Source organism: Thamnophis elegans, chromosome 2 (genome assembly GCF_009769535.1).
Source record: "Thamnophis elegans isolate rThaEle1 chromosome 2, rThaEle1.pri, whole genome shotgun sequence".
Classification (NCBI taxonomy): domain Eukaryota; kingdom Metazoa; phylum Chordata; class Lepidosauria; order Squamata; family Colubridae; genus Thamnophis; species Thamnophis elegans.
This window is the reverse complement of record NC_045542.1, coordinates 48060247-48073717: the sequence shown is the minus strand read 5'-3', so window position 1 is coordinate 48073717 and position 13471 is coordinate 48060247. Positions and strand designations below refer to the sequence as shown.

The 13471-nt window shown below is 40.7% G+C and overlaps 1 protein-coding gene across 2 annotated transcripts in view; it reads left to right on the top strand.

Moving 5' to 3' along the window:
* Nucleotides 1–8139: 8139 nt before the first annotated feature.
* Nucleotides 8140–13471, top strand: part of C1QTNF1 (C1q and TNF related 1) — a 28606-nt gene continuing 23274 nt past the window's right edge. Inside the window, exons 1-2 of one of the 2 annotated variants that reach the window (XM_032209369.1) lie at nt 8140–8340; nt 11704–11845. In XM_032209369.1, the coding sequence (XP_032065260.1) occupies nt 11715–11845 (131 nt within the window). In that variant the 5' untranslated portion in view covers nt 8140–8340; nt 11704–11714. The remainder of the gene's footprint in view (nt 8341–11703; nt 11846–13471) is intronic. The other variant, XM_032209367.1, reaches the window with a different exon arrangement.

Genomic DNA, 13471 nt, shown 5'->3' with positions numbered 1-13471 from the left:
TTAGGCTTTTTTTTTCTTTTGAAGATGTTTCACTCTCATCCAAGAAGCTGCTTCAGAGCTAGAAGAAGCTTCTTAGATGAAAAGTTAAAACATCTTCAAAAGAAAAAAACAAAACCAGAAAGTCCAGTTCCCTCCTGAAAAAACACCTTTGGGACAACCATGACCTGAGTGACTTGAGAATCTCTACAGACTTAATATGGTAGTGTTCTTATTAGGTTGGCAAACTATTAAGTACTGGCCTGACATTTCTTGATTCCCATTGCCATTCCTAGTTGCATCTGTTCCCAGCCAGTATCTCAACCCCCTAATTAATTACATATATTTCAAGAATATCCTTGATGTCAGAAGGTACAGTACTGTTTTAATAGCTAAGTATGGTTTAAACTTGTCTCAAGCATGAACAATGAAATGAAGACAGTGTTGTGGAGATTTAGCAGAAAACAATACGTTGCAAGGTTGTTTTTGTCAGTAAGTGCAAGTGGGAAAATGCCTTAAGGGCTCCAAGTGGCAATAAACCTTAATGTACATTTTTTTGCTAATATTACTCGGATTTCCTCGAAGGTGAACCTTACAGTATTAAATTTTTAGTAACTGCTCTGAAAAGATGTTTTTTGTGATTTTGTTATGCCTTGCAGAAGTAAGGTTATCTGATGAAATGTGTAGAACTCATTTCAAAAGAACAATTCCATACAAAAAAACACAGTCTAGGTAATTAGAGGTGACAGATCTACCTGTCATCAAAACTAATGAATCCACTTTATTTGGTTTCAAGTTTCAAGATTAAAGGTAATAAATCCATTTTGTTTGGATTCAAGATTATTTGCAGGCAACATTAAGCTGGCAGGAATAATACCTCAGATGATACACTCAAGATCCAGATGGATCTTGCTCAAGAGAGGTAACTATGAGAGGGATCTTGGAGCTCTAGTGGACAATCACTTAAACATAAGCTAGCAGTGTGCGGCAGCAGCCCCCCCCAAAAAAGCCAATTCAATCTTACATAAACAGAGGGATAGAATCAAGATTGCAAGAAGTATTAGTATTGCTTTGTAAAACCTTAGTAAGACCACACTTGGAATACTGCATCCAGTTTTGGTCCCCACATTATAAAAAAATATGTTGAGACTCTGGAAAACTGTAGAGAAGAGCAACAAAGATGATTAGGGGCCTGGAGACTAAAACATGAGCAGTTGCAAGGATTGGTTATGGCTAGTCTAGTGAAAAGAAGGGCTAGGGGGTGGCATGAGACCAGTGTTCCAATATGTGAGAGGCTGCCACAAAGAAGTGGGGATCAAATTATTTTCCAAAGCACCAGAAGGCAAGACAAGAACCAACGGATGGAAACTAATGAAGGAGAGAATCAACCTGGAATTAAGAAGAAACTTTCTAACAGAACAATTAACCAGTGGAACAACTTCCTTCAAAAGTGGTGGGTGCTCCATCACTGGAGGTTTTAAAGAAGAGACTGGACAGAGACTGGACAACCACTTGTCTGAAATGGTATAAGGTCTCCTTGAGCAGGGGGTAGAAGACCTCTGGCGCCGTCCAGCTCTGTTATTCTGTTAACTACTAAAAAGTCATTTGTTTTATTCAAAATAATTTATTTTGGCTTAATTGTTTTTCATTTAATCTTTGCTCATATAGTTTTTTTTAATTTAATAATGAGATTTGCCTAATGCCTAAAATGAAAAGGATTCTAAAGGCAATATGCAGAGTTTACTTATAAAATGCAGTAAAGTCAGTATAATTAAAGCAGTAATCTAATTAAATCTCATTTTAAATTAACACTAAAAGTAAAAAGCTAAAATGTATTGAATTTGGCACTGCTGCATATAATTAATTCCCTAAAGCCTGCCGGAACAGCCATGTGTTCACCTGCTTCTGGAAGGCTAAAGGGCCATCCTTTACCTCAGGGCAAGCTATTCTGAAGGAAGCTGCTATAACAATTGCCTGCAACTGTGCCCCCATGCCCGATTGATGGGGACTCTTAGCAGTTGTTCTCTTAACTGTTCAGGTATAGAGAGCAGACACTATAAGGAAATTGTGGTTCCTTAGTTACCAAGACCCTGAATCATACAGGGCTTTATAGGTACTGATCTAACTTTTTACAAAGCAATTTGAAATACATTCACAAACCTACTGGTAGCCAAGGCATCTTCTGTATGAGGGATGTAATATGGCCATGTCAGGTGTTAGGCAGACTCATGTGTTTCAGCAATCTGTAGATGATAAGGTATCATATTATAGATAATGATAAGGTATCCTATTATAGATTTGTCTGGTGTACCAGACAAAACTGCAAAAGCATTCTAGGTGCAATTGCCCTCTGTTCTAACTTGCAGTCCAGAAGGATACTTGTGATTGACAGTATTGAGGGCCATTGAGAGGTCTAGGAGAAACATGATGGTTGAACCACTCACATCTAAGACCTTTTACTGGTCACCCGTGAAAGTTACCAATGCAGTTTCCATCTGATATCCAGGCCTGAACCCAGACTGCTAAGTGACCAGAGCATATCTATCCTCCAGAACTCTCTGCACATATAGCTTCATCACTTAACTTTCCTTCAAAAGGGAAGACTTAGAGATAGGATGGTAGTTGCCCCATTTTATTGGATGCAGCAGATCACTTGAGGAGGTTTTTTAATGGCATCTCATTATCCCTCAAAAAGGCATTGATTAAAGCCCAATTTGGCTTATAATTCTCTTCTGGTCACCTTTATTAGCCTGGTGGAGCAAGGGTCCAATCCACAAGTGACAGAGCCATGATGACAGAGGACTTATGTGGGATCTGCAACTCAAAAAAAACCCCTGATAAGCCCAGAGGGCATCAACTTGACCATCTTATTAATAGACTATGTCCATTTGGCGTGAATGGGATTTATTTATGAAAAACTGAGGCCGATATTCCAAAAGCAACCAGAACAATGCCCAGAATAACATACATTTTTAGTATAAACTGTTGCTCTATACCTCGAACTGCCTTCCCCCATTGACCATCAGGTTCTGCCATCTGCTGTTACTTCTGAGACACTAATAGAAAAGGTAAAGACTCCTTTCACTTAAACATGTCTCCTAATATCTTCGTGAACACACCCATAGAGCTTTCTTGGCAATAGTACAAAAGCAGTTTTCTGTTTATTTCAGTTTTCTTTGGGATGTTTCTACCCCAAGGGATTGGGATTTCCTGGCAGTCTTCCATTCTACTACTCACTAGGCCCAGCCTTCTTTTTTGAAGATCAGTCAACTTTGACTAAATTCTGCCACCTGCTGTGAGATTGAAGAATGACTGTTGCGTTTTTTTTTTTTAACGATGTACTGTTTTATGTGTGTATTTTTGTCTTGTACTCCTCTCCCCCTTGGATTGTGAGCCGCCCTGAGTCCCCCCAGGGAAAAGGGCGGCATATAAATAAAGTAATCCTAATCCTAATCCTCATATGGTGTTGTATTGTCAGGTGGGCATTACGTTTATGAACATTAACAAACAGTGAATAGTGTAAATTTTTGAGCTCCCCAGAACTTCATCATGCCAAGTATTAAGAAGGATACAGTCATTGTTTGGAGTTCAGGGGTGTCAAACTAGCGACTCGCGGGCTGGATGTGTCATGCGCAGGCCACACTCACCTGAGTACTGCGAAGGGGTAAAATGTTGCAAAATGTCATGTGATGGCAACATGATGTGATGAGTTTGATAACCATGGTTTAAACTGTTATGATTATTTTGTGCTTGTGGAAAGGAAATAGTAATCCTTTAGTTTCCCCCCTGTCTGCTTCAAGAGGTACAGAGAGTTTGGCACGTGTAAGATTTTCACAAAGATGATATACTTGATGGATTATTTCAGGGTTTGAGACTACTATCAGTCTTTTAAGTTGTCTCATTTTCACTTCTGCCAATAAAAATACATACATCCTGCAGCATGTTGTTCTAGCATGTTTGCAAGAGATATCACGATAAGTACTGCAACATGAATAATGAAGCCCTCATTTTGCAGTTTTTGCATGGTGAATCCCTGGAGCTAGTGACAAAGAGAGAGAAGACTGGATTTTCTCCAGATCTATCCAGGTTGAGTCAAAGCATTGATTTCTTGTAATTACTAGATTCAGTGCACCTGCTTGAATGGGAGATATGGAGAGGTGAACATTAGAGAGTAAGCAGACAGCAGTTATTAGCATCCTTCCTGAAAATACACTTTAGTAGGTAGATTGGAATAAAACTCAGAGTTTAAGATAAAAGAATCAGTGATGTGATTCAGTGTAAATCAGTTATATAAGTAGCTATTCTTCAAAGAGCAGCTGTCCCTTGTCAAGCATTCTGTTCGTTCTAATGGAGAAATCCATTTCCCGCCTTCCTCTTTTTGGTTTGTTTATTTCAATTTCTGGCACATCCCTTCTCCAATATATTCCCAACAGGATGGATTTTGGAATTTGAGGCTGGAATTGTGCTGAGGTCTGTACTGCAGCTGGGGGACAACTGCCAATCCCTGCAATATCTGACCCTTCTTCTATTTCTCCTAATGTTGTCTGCCTGTCTCCTAGCCTCCTGTAAACAAGCAGATAGTGAGAGGATTTGTAGTATTTCTACATGGCCATACATTCCCTCTGAGTTTATACAGATTTCAGTCAAGAGAGGCAAGCAAATGGCCAACAACAAGCTAAAAGGTGGGTACTGAGGAAGCTCAATAGAAGCATGTTTAAATACCATCTTGTTATCTTTATAAATAACTAGCCGATAGCCTTGTGTTGCCCGGGTATTTATTTATAGGGGGAAAATGTCCAGGCCAAACGTAATTCTAATGTTGGAATTTCCCACTTACCAGAGGGAGCACCCTTGTGGAGTACTGTGAAGCGTTGCCATGGCAACTCCACTGTCTGTACAGCAGAAGCCATTTTATGGCGGTACAGTAGAAACCATTAAAGGCACAACAGGCTGTACCTTAACAGAACACACACCCCGTGGGGTGTTAGAGGTGTATTACCCCCACAATATTTTTTCCAGGGAGTAAATATACCTTAATACTCCTTCCTCCTCCTATTTTTCCCACAACAGCCCTGGGAAATGAAGTGGACCAAGAGTGAGTGACTGGCCTAAAGAGTTCTGGCAAATTTGTAGTTGCCGCTGAGGGAAAAAGTCAAAAGAATTAACAGTATAACGATTTGCTATCCTAGTTAAGACAAAGATAAATGCAGATGAGCAACTTGCCAATTGGCAAGTGTGGGAAGACCCTTTGAAAAATCTCCAACCTTTGCTGCTCATTAGACATTGTGGCAACAGTCCTCCTACCCCCCAGGTCACCATACTCATTAATACAGATGAGTAATCTAAGTGAGGAAAATCTTAAGCTTTGTGAGTTGGTTGTTTACATTGGGAATTCTTTAAGTCCAATAGACTAGACTATAGATGGAAAACCCCAAAAAATTCTTATACCAGTGCTGCCTTTTATTTATTCAAGGAATTGGTACTAAGTGCATACCACTTCTGATCTTGGAAGTCCATTTAGCCATCCTTTAGTACTACTTAATGGCTCTGCTTAACATGAATTTGTAATCACAACCACATCTGGTGATAGTGAATCTATAACTTAACTGGAGTGTATGCCGTATACAAAAACATATTTTATCTGATCTGAATCTCTGCCCAATGAGTTTCATCAAATGAACTAAAGTTTATAATGTCACAAGAGAGAAAGAAATGTGTTCAAAGTACAAAGGTCCATTTTCGGGGGTGGGGGGTGGGTGGATTTCCTAGAATAGATGCTTAAAGTAACAAACTGATTAAGGAAGTGGAATAGATAATCTCACAAATTCCTGGATTTAAAAAAGAAGTTTGTCTCCAAATCTGTTGTATTGCTGTTAATTAGCTTTGGACTGACTTAATTGGGTTTTATTTAGCAAATATAATTTTGGTTAAAATTCTTTCCCCCCCCCCCCACCTCCCACCACGCATATGTATCTATTTCTATGGACAGTGGTGAGGCTGATAAAATAATGGTAATATAGAGGAGAGCAGTGATATACGCAGTTCTGCCTTTTCTATTGTCCTTATGTCAGTCTTTTCCTAACAGTCAAGTGAGGGGATTGGACTATTAGTGAAATAGAAATGTGGATTTCTATTGGATAATGTTAGTATTTATCTCAGCATAATGAATGGTGCAATGCATTTCTGGCTGGTAAGGGAACAATGGAAAAAAATAGGTAAGTTAATAAGACTTTAGCAAGTCTTCCTTGCTTAGATCTTCACAGATTCCTTAATAAACAGAAAAGCATTTCTTGTTCTGCAAAAAGTCATTGATATAATAACAAATAATGAGATGTGGGAAACAATCACGGGCACATTTTCTAGAGCAAGTATTTTTTTAAAACTTTTTTCTCCCAGGACTTGCTCCCACTTTAAAAATTATGGAACTTTTGACATATTTGTCAATATTTACCTTACTGAAACATAAAATTAATGCATTCACTGCTACTACACTTCACAATTATTTGATTGGATTTTAATATTGTATTATTTTTCAACTTAGGCTGGCAAATAATTTGATTTTGTAAACCCATGAAAGGCTCTTGGGGGATCCCCAGAGCTCCTAGGATCACACTTTAAAAAACACTGTCATAGAAGAAGCCTGGTAGTAGATAAGGTGACAAGAGGAAATTCCTCCCCCCCAGCTAAAACCATCATTAGCCTGAACAGGCAATGCTTGACTAAGTGGCTCAGAGGTAGATAAAGCATTTTTTCAATGCTCCTATTTTGGAGGAGGGGTGTGTGAAGGTGGAAGGAAATAATCAGGCTTAGAGAAGCTATGCCTAAAAGTATCCTTATTCAGCAGGAGCTGAGCCCTTGGAAATGAGGACAAGGTGAGGAACTGAGGACTAGGTGAGGAAGATGCTGGCTCAATGTACTTCAAGCTTCATTCCTCTTTCTTGGTATATTGGTGCACAAGTCCGAAAGGAAACAGTTAGGAAGTTGTTTGCTTCCTTTCCTTCTCTCAGACTAGGTTAGTTGAGGCTGCCTGCTTGCAGAGGATTCCTTGCTTTTTATGTTTCCCTGGCAGATTGAGGACAACAAACATGAGCCTCCCACCAGATTCTGACATTCTGTTTTTCTAGTGCTTTCCTATATTATCCTAATTTTGATTCCCGGTACACTTTCTGACTTGCTTCTCATATTCCCCCTGCAGACTTCATGTCTGCAGAAAAGGCTCCCAGAGTTCCTTGCATATGATTTATAAAATAAAGTGTTCCTTCAGGTTTATAATATAAAAGTCATGACACCAAAAGAGAAAAGGTTGGGGAGGGAAAACAAAACGACCAAGCCCAGGACAACAGTTCATAAAACCATACAGGAGTCTCAGTTATGACCAGCTGGAATGAGAACAAGTCAAGGATAGGAGGAGCTGCCTGGTGTCTCAGCAGAACTGATATGATGCCTCTATTATTTCCTACTAGGTCTCTGTACTTAATGTTTCTTTATCCTTTTGTACAAAGTCTTTCACTAAATTACCTGTAAGTATTAGTTTTGGGGTAAGAAAGCATAGACTGTATAAGCTAACTAGTCAGAAGAAGCAAAATTCAACACAGGGACAGATAAAGTTAAGTTTCCAACCTCATCGTGATGTACAAGTTTATTATTCAGCGGATGTTTATCGGTCACTGACTCGCATTTATATTCGGTATGTAAAGAAGCAAATTTGGGACCAACAGGAGAGAAGGGAGAAAGAGTTGTGAGCTGGTAGCTTGAAGCATACAGAGATCTTGCTAGGGATCTGCTTGGTAGAAATGCATTTTGGTTATCCCCACTTACATGCTGCTGCTTGTAGCAAATAAGCTAGACACATTTGAAAAAAAAACAAGGAAAAGTAATGATTATGTAATAATATAGAGAGATGGCACTAAAGGAATCAGAGTATCTGATTCCTTGGCTTCAGAAGTGCCGTTTCCCCACTTTTGTGAACAATGACACTATCTCCCCCCCACCCGCCAATGTTTCACTTCTTGGCTCTGGATCCCTAACATCTGGAGGTACTTTCTGGCAGAGGAAACCTGTTTTTTTCTCTCAGCTGTGGGTGCTGGGCATACATATGGTAATGGCAGCTGTGCTCACAACTGAGGGAGGAGGGCTGGCGGCGTGCAGTGTCTGCCCCTTTCTTTCCCTTTCTCTCTCTCTCTGTTTTCCAGAAAGCGACTTTCTGCTTGGCGCCTGAGATCTGAAGACTACAGGCGGAACTGCTGGGCTCTCCTCTCTGCCTTCTCACAGGGAGGGGAAGTCTTTACGTGGAGGGAGATGCTGTAGACGTCCAAAAGGCAAACACAAGCAGTGGATGTGGCAGCCTATCATCCTGTCCCCAAGGTAGGTGCCAGCAAGTTGGGCAATACCAAGGGTAGGTTACTTAAAGCTGTTTGAAACATGCAAGCAAAGGGATAGACACTGTTCTGAACAGGAGGGAGATGAATGACCAAGCTTCCTGGAGTCTTGTGTTTGAGAGTCCTTCTTCCAGAATGCACTGCAGAGCTTGGGCAGTGATGCTTAGCTGTTCCAGAGAATGGAAATGGCCCTGGATCTGCCTGGAGTGCCTGCCTTCTATTACAATAAGAGATAAGTTGACTTGTCTCTCTCTCCATTCTACTACATCATTTTGTTGGTCAGAGATCTCTATCTCAGGTAGATGTACAGAGTGAGTCTATCTCAGGTAGATGTACAGAGTGAGTCAAGGTTCACATTTACATCCTCTGGTCTTATACAAATTCTGCTTTGGAGGAATTGTCAACTGAGAACCAGCTGGGCAGTCATGGATGGATCATTGCTCTGGCATGGGGAAGGGTTAGGTTAGTCCTTGTCCCTTTGAGCTTGTTGCCTATCATCACAGTTCCTGAAACCTTAGCTCCTTCACCCCAAATGTCCTTTCTGTGTTTGCCAGAGTGTTAAGAGTTTCTAAGGCTGAGAAGATTTTTCTTGCAGGCCATGATGACTTTATATTCCGAGGCACTACTGGCTGCTATAGCAGACCCTTGGGAGATGGCAAGTTGCCAGTGTGAAACCGGAAAAAACAAATACAGTCTGAGAACACATCTTTGTATGCACTTCTGGCCATCTCTCCATGCCAGTCAACATTGGCCAGGCCTGTTCTATACTGTCCTGCCCCGTCCCGTCCCCCGCCCTCTCTGCGTGTATAGAGATCTTTTTAATAGACAGAAGCTATCTGCCAAGCATCTATTTATGGGGATAGTTTTCTCTTTCTCCAGGATCAATTAGATGTTTCATTTTCTGCAACACTGCTTGCATACATTTTGGGGGAGACTTTGAGGAAAAACTAAGGACAGAAACAGTATATCTATTTAAATTCCTTGTTTTCACCATTCCAAGGCTTTGGGACAAGTGGGCTTTCAGAAAGTTGAATATAATCTCATTAATTATGGAATGGGTTTAACCAAGAGCTTTCTCAGAAATAACCATTGCCATTTAACATTTGCCATGCAAAAAAGTTTCTATAGCGCATCTCATAATGCTGGAGTTCAGTCCAGAGAAAGAAAAATTTGGAGAAGCTACTAAGAAACAGGTTCCCACCTCTGTGTAGGATGCTACCGTATATGGAAGCTTGTAAGTCTATATGCAGATGTTTTGTACCAATTAATATATGTTGGTTTTGAGACATCAGATCCAACCTCCTTGTTGAAACCCATGAGAACTAAATTCTTGGGCACTTACTCTTTGCTTTTTTGAAGTTCATGGTGAAATATAATAGGAAGCATTATACTGTTAGTACTATGTACCTTAATCAATACGAGAGTATTTACACATTCATATACTTGATCATTGAAGAATGCCTGAGCTTGCATGTGTGCTGCCTAAATGTAGTCTATAAAAGCGTGGCTTCTACTTGCAGTGGACTACAGTTGTGTTCCTTTGACAACATGCCATCTCATTCTTTTCTATAAGAGATACCACTATTTCCATGAGAATCTTGTAGATCCAGATCTTGAGCCAGCTGTGTGGTATAAAAAGATGCTGAGACTCTAGAAAGAATGTAAAGAAAAGCAACAAAGATTATTAGGGGACTGGATGCTAAAACATATAAAGAACGGTTGCAGGAATCGGATATGCCTAGTTTAATTTTAAAAAGGATTAGGAGTGACATGATAGCAGTGTTCCAATATCTAAGGGGCTGTCACAAAGAAAAGGGGGGGGGGGTCAACTTATTCTCCAAAGCACCTGAAGGCAGGACAAGAAGCAATGAAACTTACCAAGGAGAAATCCAACCTAGAACTAAGGAGGAATTTCTCGTCAGTGAGAACAATCAGTGGAACGACCTGCCTCCAGAAGCTGTGAGTGCTCCATCACTGGAGATTTTTAAGAAGAGATTGGACAGCTGTTTGTCTGAAATGGTATAGGATTTCCTGCCTGAACAGTGAGTTGGACTTGAAGATCTCCAAGATCCCTTCCAACTCTGTTATTCTGCATTTCTTGGCGTCTTTTGACCACGAATTTTAGGAAATATGGTCAATTTTGTTGGGAACTATTTTCTCTTGGTTTATTACAGACTAAGGGTGGGCAAGCTTTCAGTCTCTTCACATTTATAACTGCTATATACATCTCTATGTATTTTGCTTTGAAAGCCACAGATGAAAGGCAATTAAGAGGGAGTGAAGTTCATTATTGCATTGAAATGTCCCAGGTGCAGTTTTTTAATCAGATTTTTAGAGCAGAATTATATGTGGGAGAAACGTACCCATCTCAATCTTCTCTGGAGTCTTTTTCCCACCTCATTTTAAAGGAAAGTTATTTAGGAAGCATGTGTCTGGAATGTCCAGCTTCCATTTTTCCACGGCAAAGAGATAGAGGAAAAGCAATTTGCAGGAGGAAAAGAATGGATGATGGGGAAGTGGATTGAACCATCCCTCTCCCCCACCCCAGTCATATTTTAACCACAATGACTCTCAGCTTATTTTTCCTACTGCCCTTTTCAACAACTTTATCCATGAAAGCAAGGTTGGAGACTCAATGATTGTTATGTAATATTACTTGATCAAGTGATGATTTCATGAAAAGAAGTTCTATCATCACCATCTCTTTCAAGCAGCCAGTAGTATTTCTTTTCCAAATTTTTGCTTTCACCACCACACTGCCTCAGCCTCCTGCCACCAGTTTAGAAGCATTTGCAGCTAGGAAGAATAGGGATCCCGACTCTCAATGGCAGAGTGGATATCACAGCAAATCTTGTCTGATTCCTCTAAGCCAGTAGATTTAAATTCATTCCAGAAAACCTCACAAGACATAGTCTCACTTTGGAAGGAGTTGCCCAGCTGGCGTTTAAGCCCTCGGACTGGTTTTGTCCAGCAGAAATCTAAAAAAAAATATTCACAGTGTTTTTGCAGATGTTCTTTCACTAGTCTTTCTCTAAAAAGAGTCCATGTTATTTTGAAAATGACTGCTGGATGATAACACAAGCCCAGGGTTCCACCTCTGGCCTTGTGATGATTATACAATTTGGGACAGTACACTAACAAGAGTATCGCTTGTCCTTTGAGTGCAACAGTATAAACAAAGCCTCGCAACTGGTATTTCTAGTGCTTTTTATTAAATATTGCAGTGGAAGGGAGGCTCTATTTCCTATGCATAGGCAGAGCATTGGCAGAAACGAATAGTGAGCAAGCAGGTTAATTTCCTACCTCTTGAGCATCTCCAGCAGTTTTATCAGCCTGTTTTCTCCAACAGGACACAACGCCATGAAGGGACCACTGGTACACAGTATTTTTTGGCTTATTTGCCTAGTATTTCAGACTTCTAGAACTGAGAGAAAGGCCGAAGAGGGGCCCGGAATTCCCACACGACCACCATTCTGGGATCAGTCTTCTAGGTGAGTCATTGCAATAAAACCAATATGCCATAAATAACACACACTCATAAATACACACACACACAAGAACCTGTTCTCTTGAGTAGTGGAAGCTGATCTCAAGGGACCATGTTTAAACAGACCACACATCTGGGCAGCTGTTCAGAACTGTGAAACTTTTAACCAGAACTGCTGACAGTTGAAGAAAACACTTCATGGTTGTACTTCAATGCCCAATTAACTTCATTAATGTGCATCTTCAGTGTGCAGTTTATGCACAATTAACTCACTCTGTCCCACTTTAAATTAAGCCAGAGGCTGCTGGGTACAAATGGCTCTGGAGGAGGTGCAAATGACTGCAAAAAACCTTAATGGTTGAATCATAGGCACACAATTAAAGATCCTGTTTAATCAGAGTGAACATTCTCTAGGCATCTCTGTACTGGAAAGGGACATGTTCGTTGATGCTGGCACCCACCACCCACAATAAACTCCTTCACTGTCCAGCCTCCATCCAGTCTTAATGTGACCAGATCGTTCCTAGAAAACGGGATAGAAATGTTGAGTGCTTCTGTGTTCTTTGAGAAATGTCCAGTGAGGGGTAACAATCTCCTGCTGAATTTGTTTAGCTTCTTCTTTTCATCTCCGAACAGGAAGGAATAGAAATAACTAGACAATCTGTGACCCACTGGGTCATCCTTTCAGATATATTCCCTTACCTAAACAAACAGGAATAATCATGAATGGGGGGGGGGGGGAACAGTGGTAGTGAAAGCAACTTCCAAAGTCCTGCCTGTTTCCCCACTGATTTCGCATGTGGCGGCATTGGGAATCACTCTTCCTTGCTGACCTGGGGAACTGCCTACCACTTTGTTGGAGGAACAAAGGGAGCAGTGGACCACAAGGAAAACCACCTATACTCCCCATCCTAGTGTGTCTCTCAAGGTCCCCTCCTTTCAGGGAAAAACAGGGCTCATCCATCAACTTCCAATGCTTCCCAGTCAGTCCTGCCTCTCTAGCAGGCATCCAAGTTTCCTGGCCTTTCCTCACCATCCATCACTGTTAAGAGATTTCAAATTGTAGTCTTTGTTCCAAACCAGCCAATTGCCACTCACCTCTTGGATCTTGCTGCCAGCCAATTGGGTGCAGGAGCTACAGGGAGGCAGGAAAGCAGCTGGAATACGCCCCTTCCATCTTCCCTTGTGGCACACAACCTAAAGTTTCTGGGAAGTGTACTTGGAAGGCACAGTAGTGCTGAAGTGGCCAAAGCTTTGCTAAATTTCAGTCCCACAGGAATAAATGGGTCCTGAATTTTGGATGCTTTGAAGTAGGTTGATTAAAAAATGTTGCCCTCTGATGCACCATTTCAGCCAACAAACAGACATGTAAATTTTAGTAGTACATAGATGCACACTAGATTTATTTAGGCATCTTAACTCTTCTTCCCGTGATCTCCTGTGGTCTATTATATCCATTGTGAGCTCCCCGTGACTTAAGGGTCAGAGAAAGAAATTTAGGAAGGACCCACCCTAATTGAATAGGCAGTCAAAAATAGTGGCAGGAAGTTTACATGCAGACTTGCAAGATACTATTAATGTAGATTTATAACAAAGTTGAATTTGTTCAAAAATGTTTGGGTGGCAATTC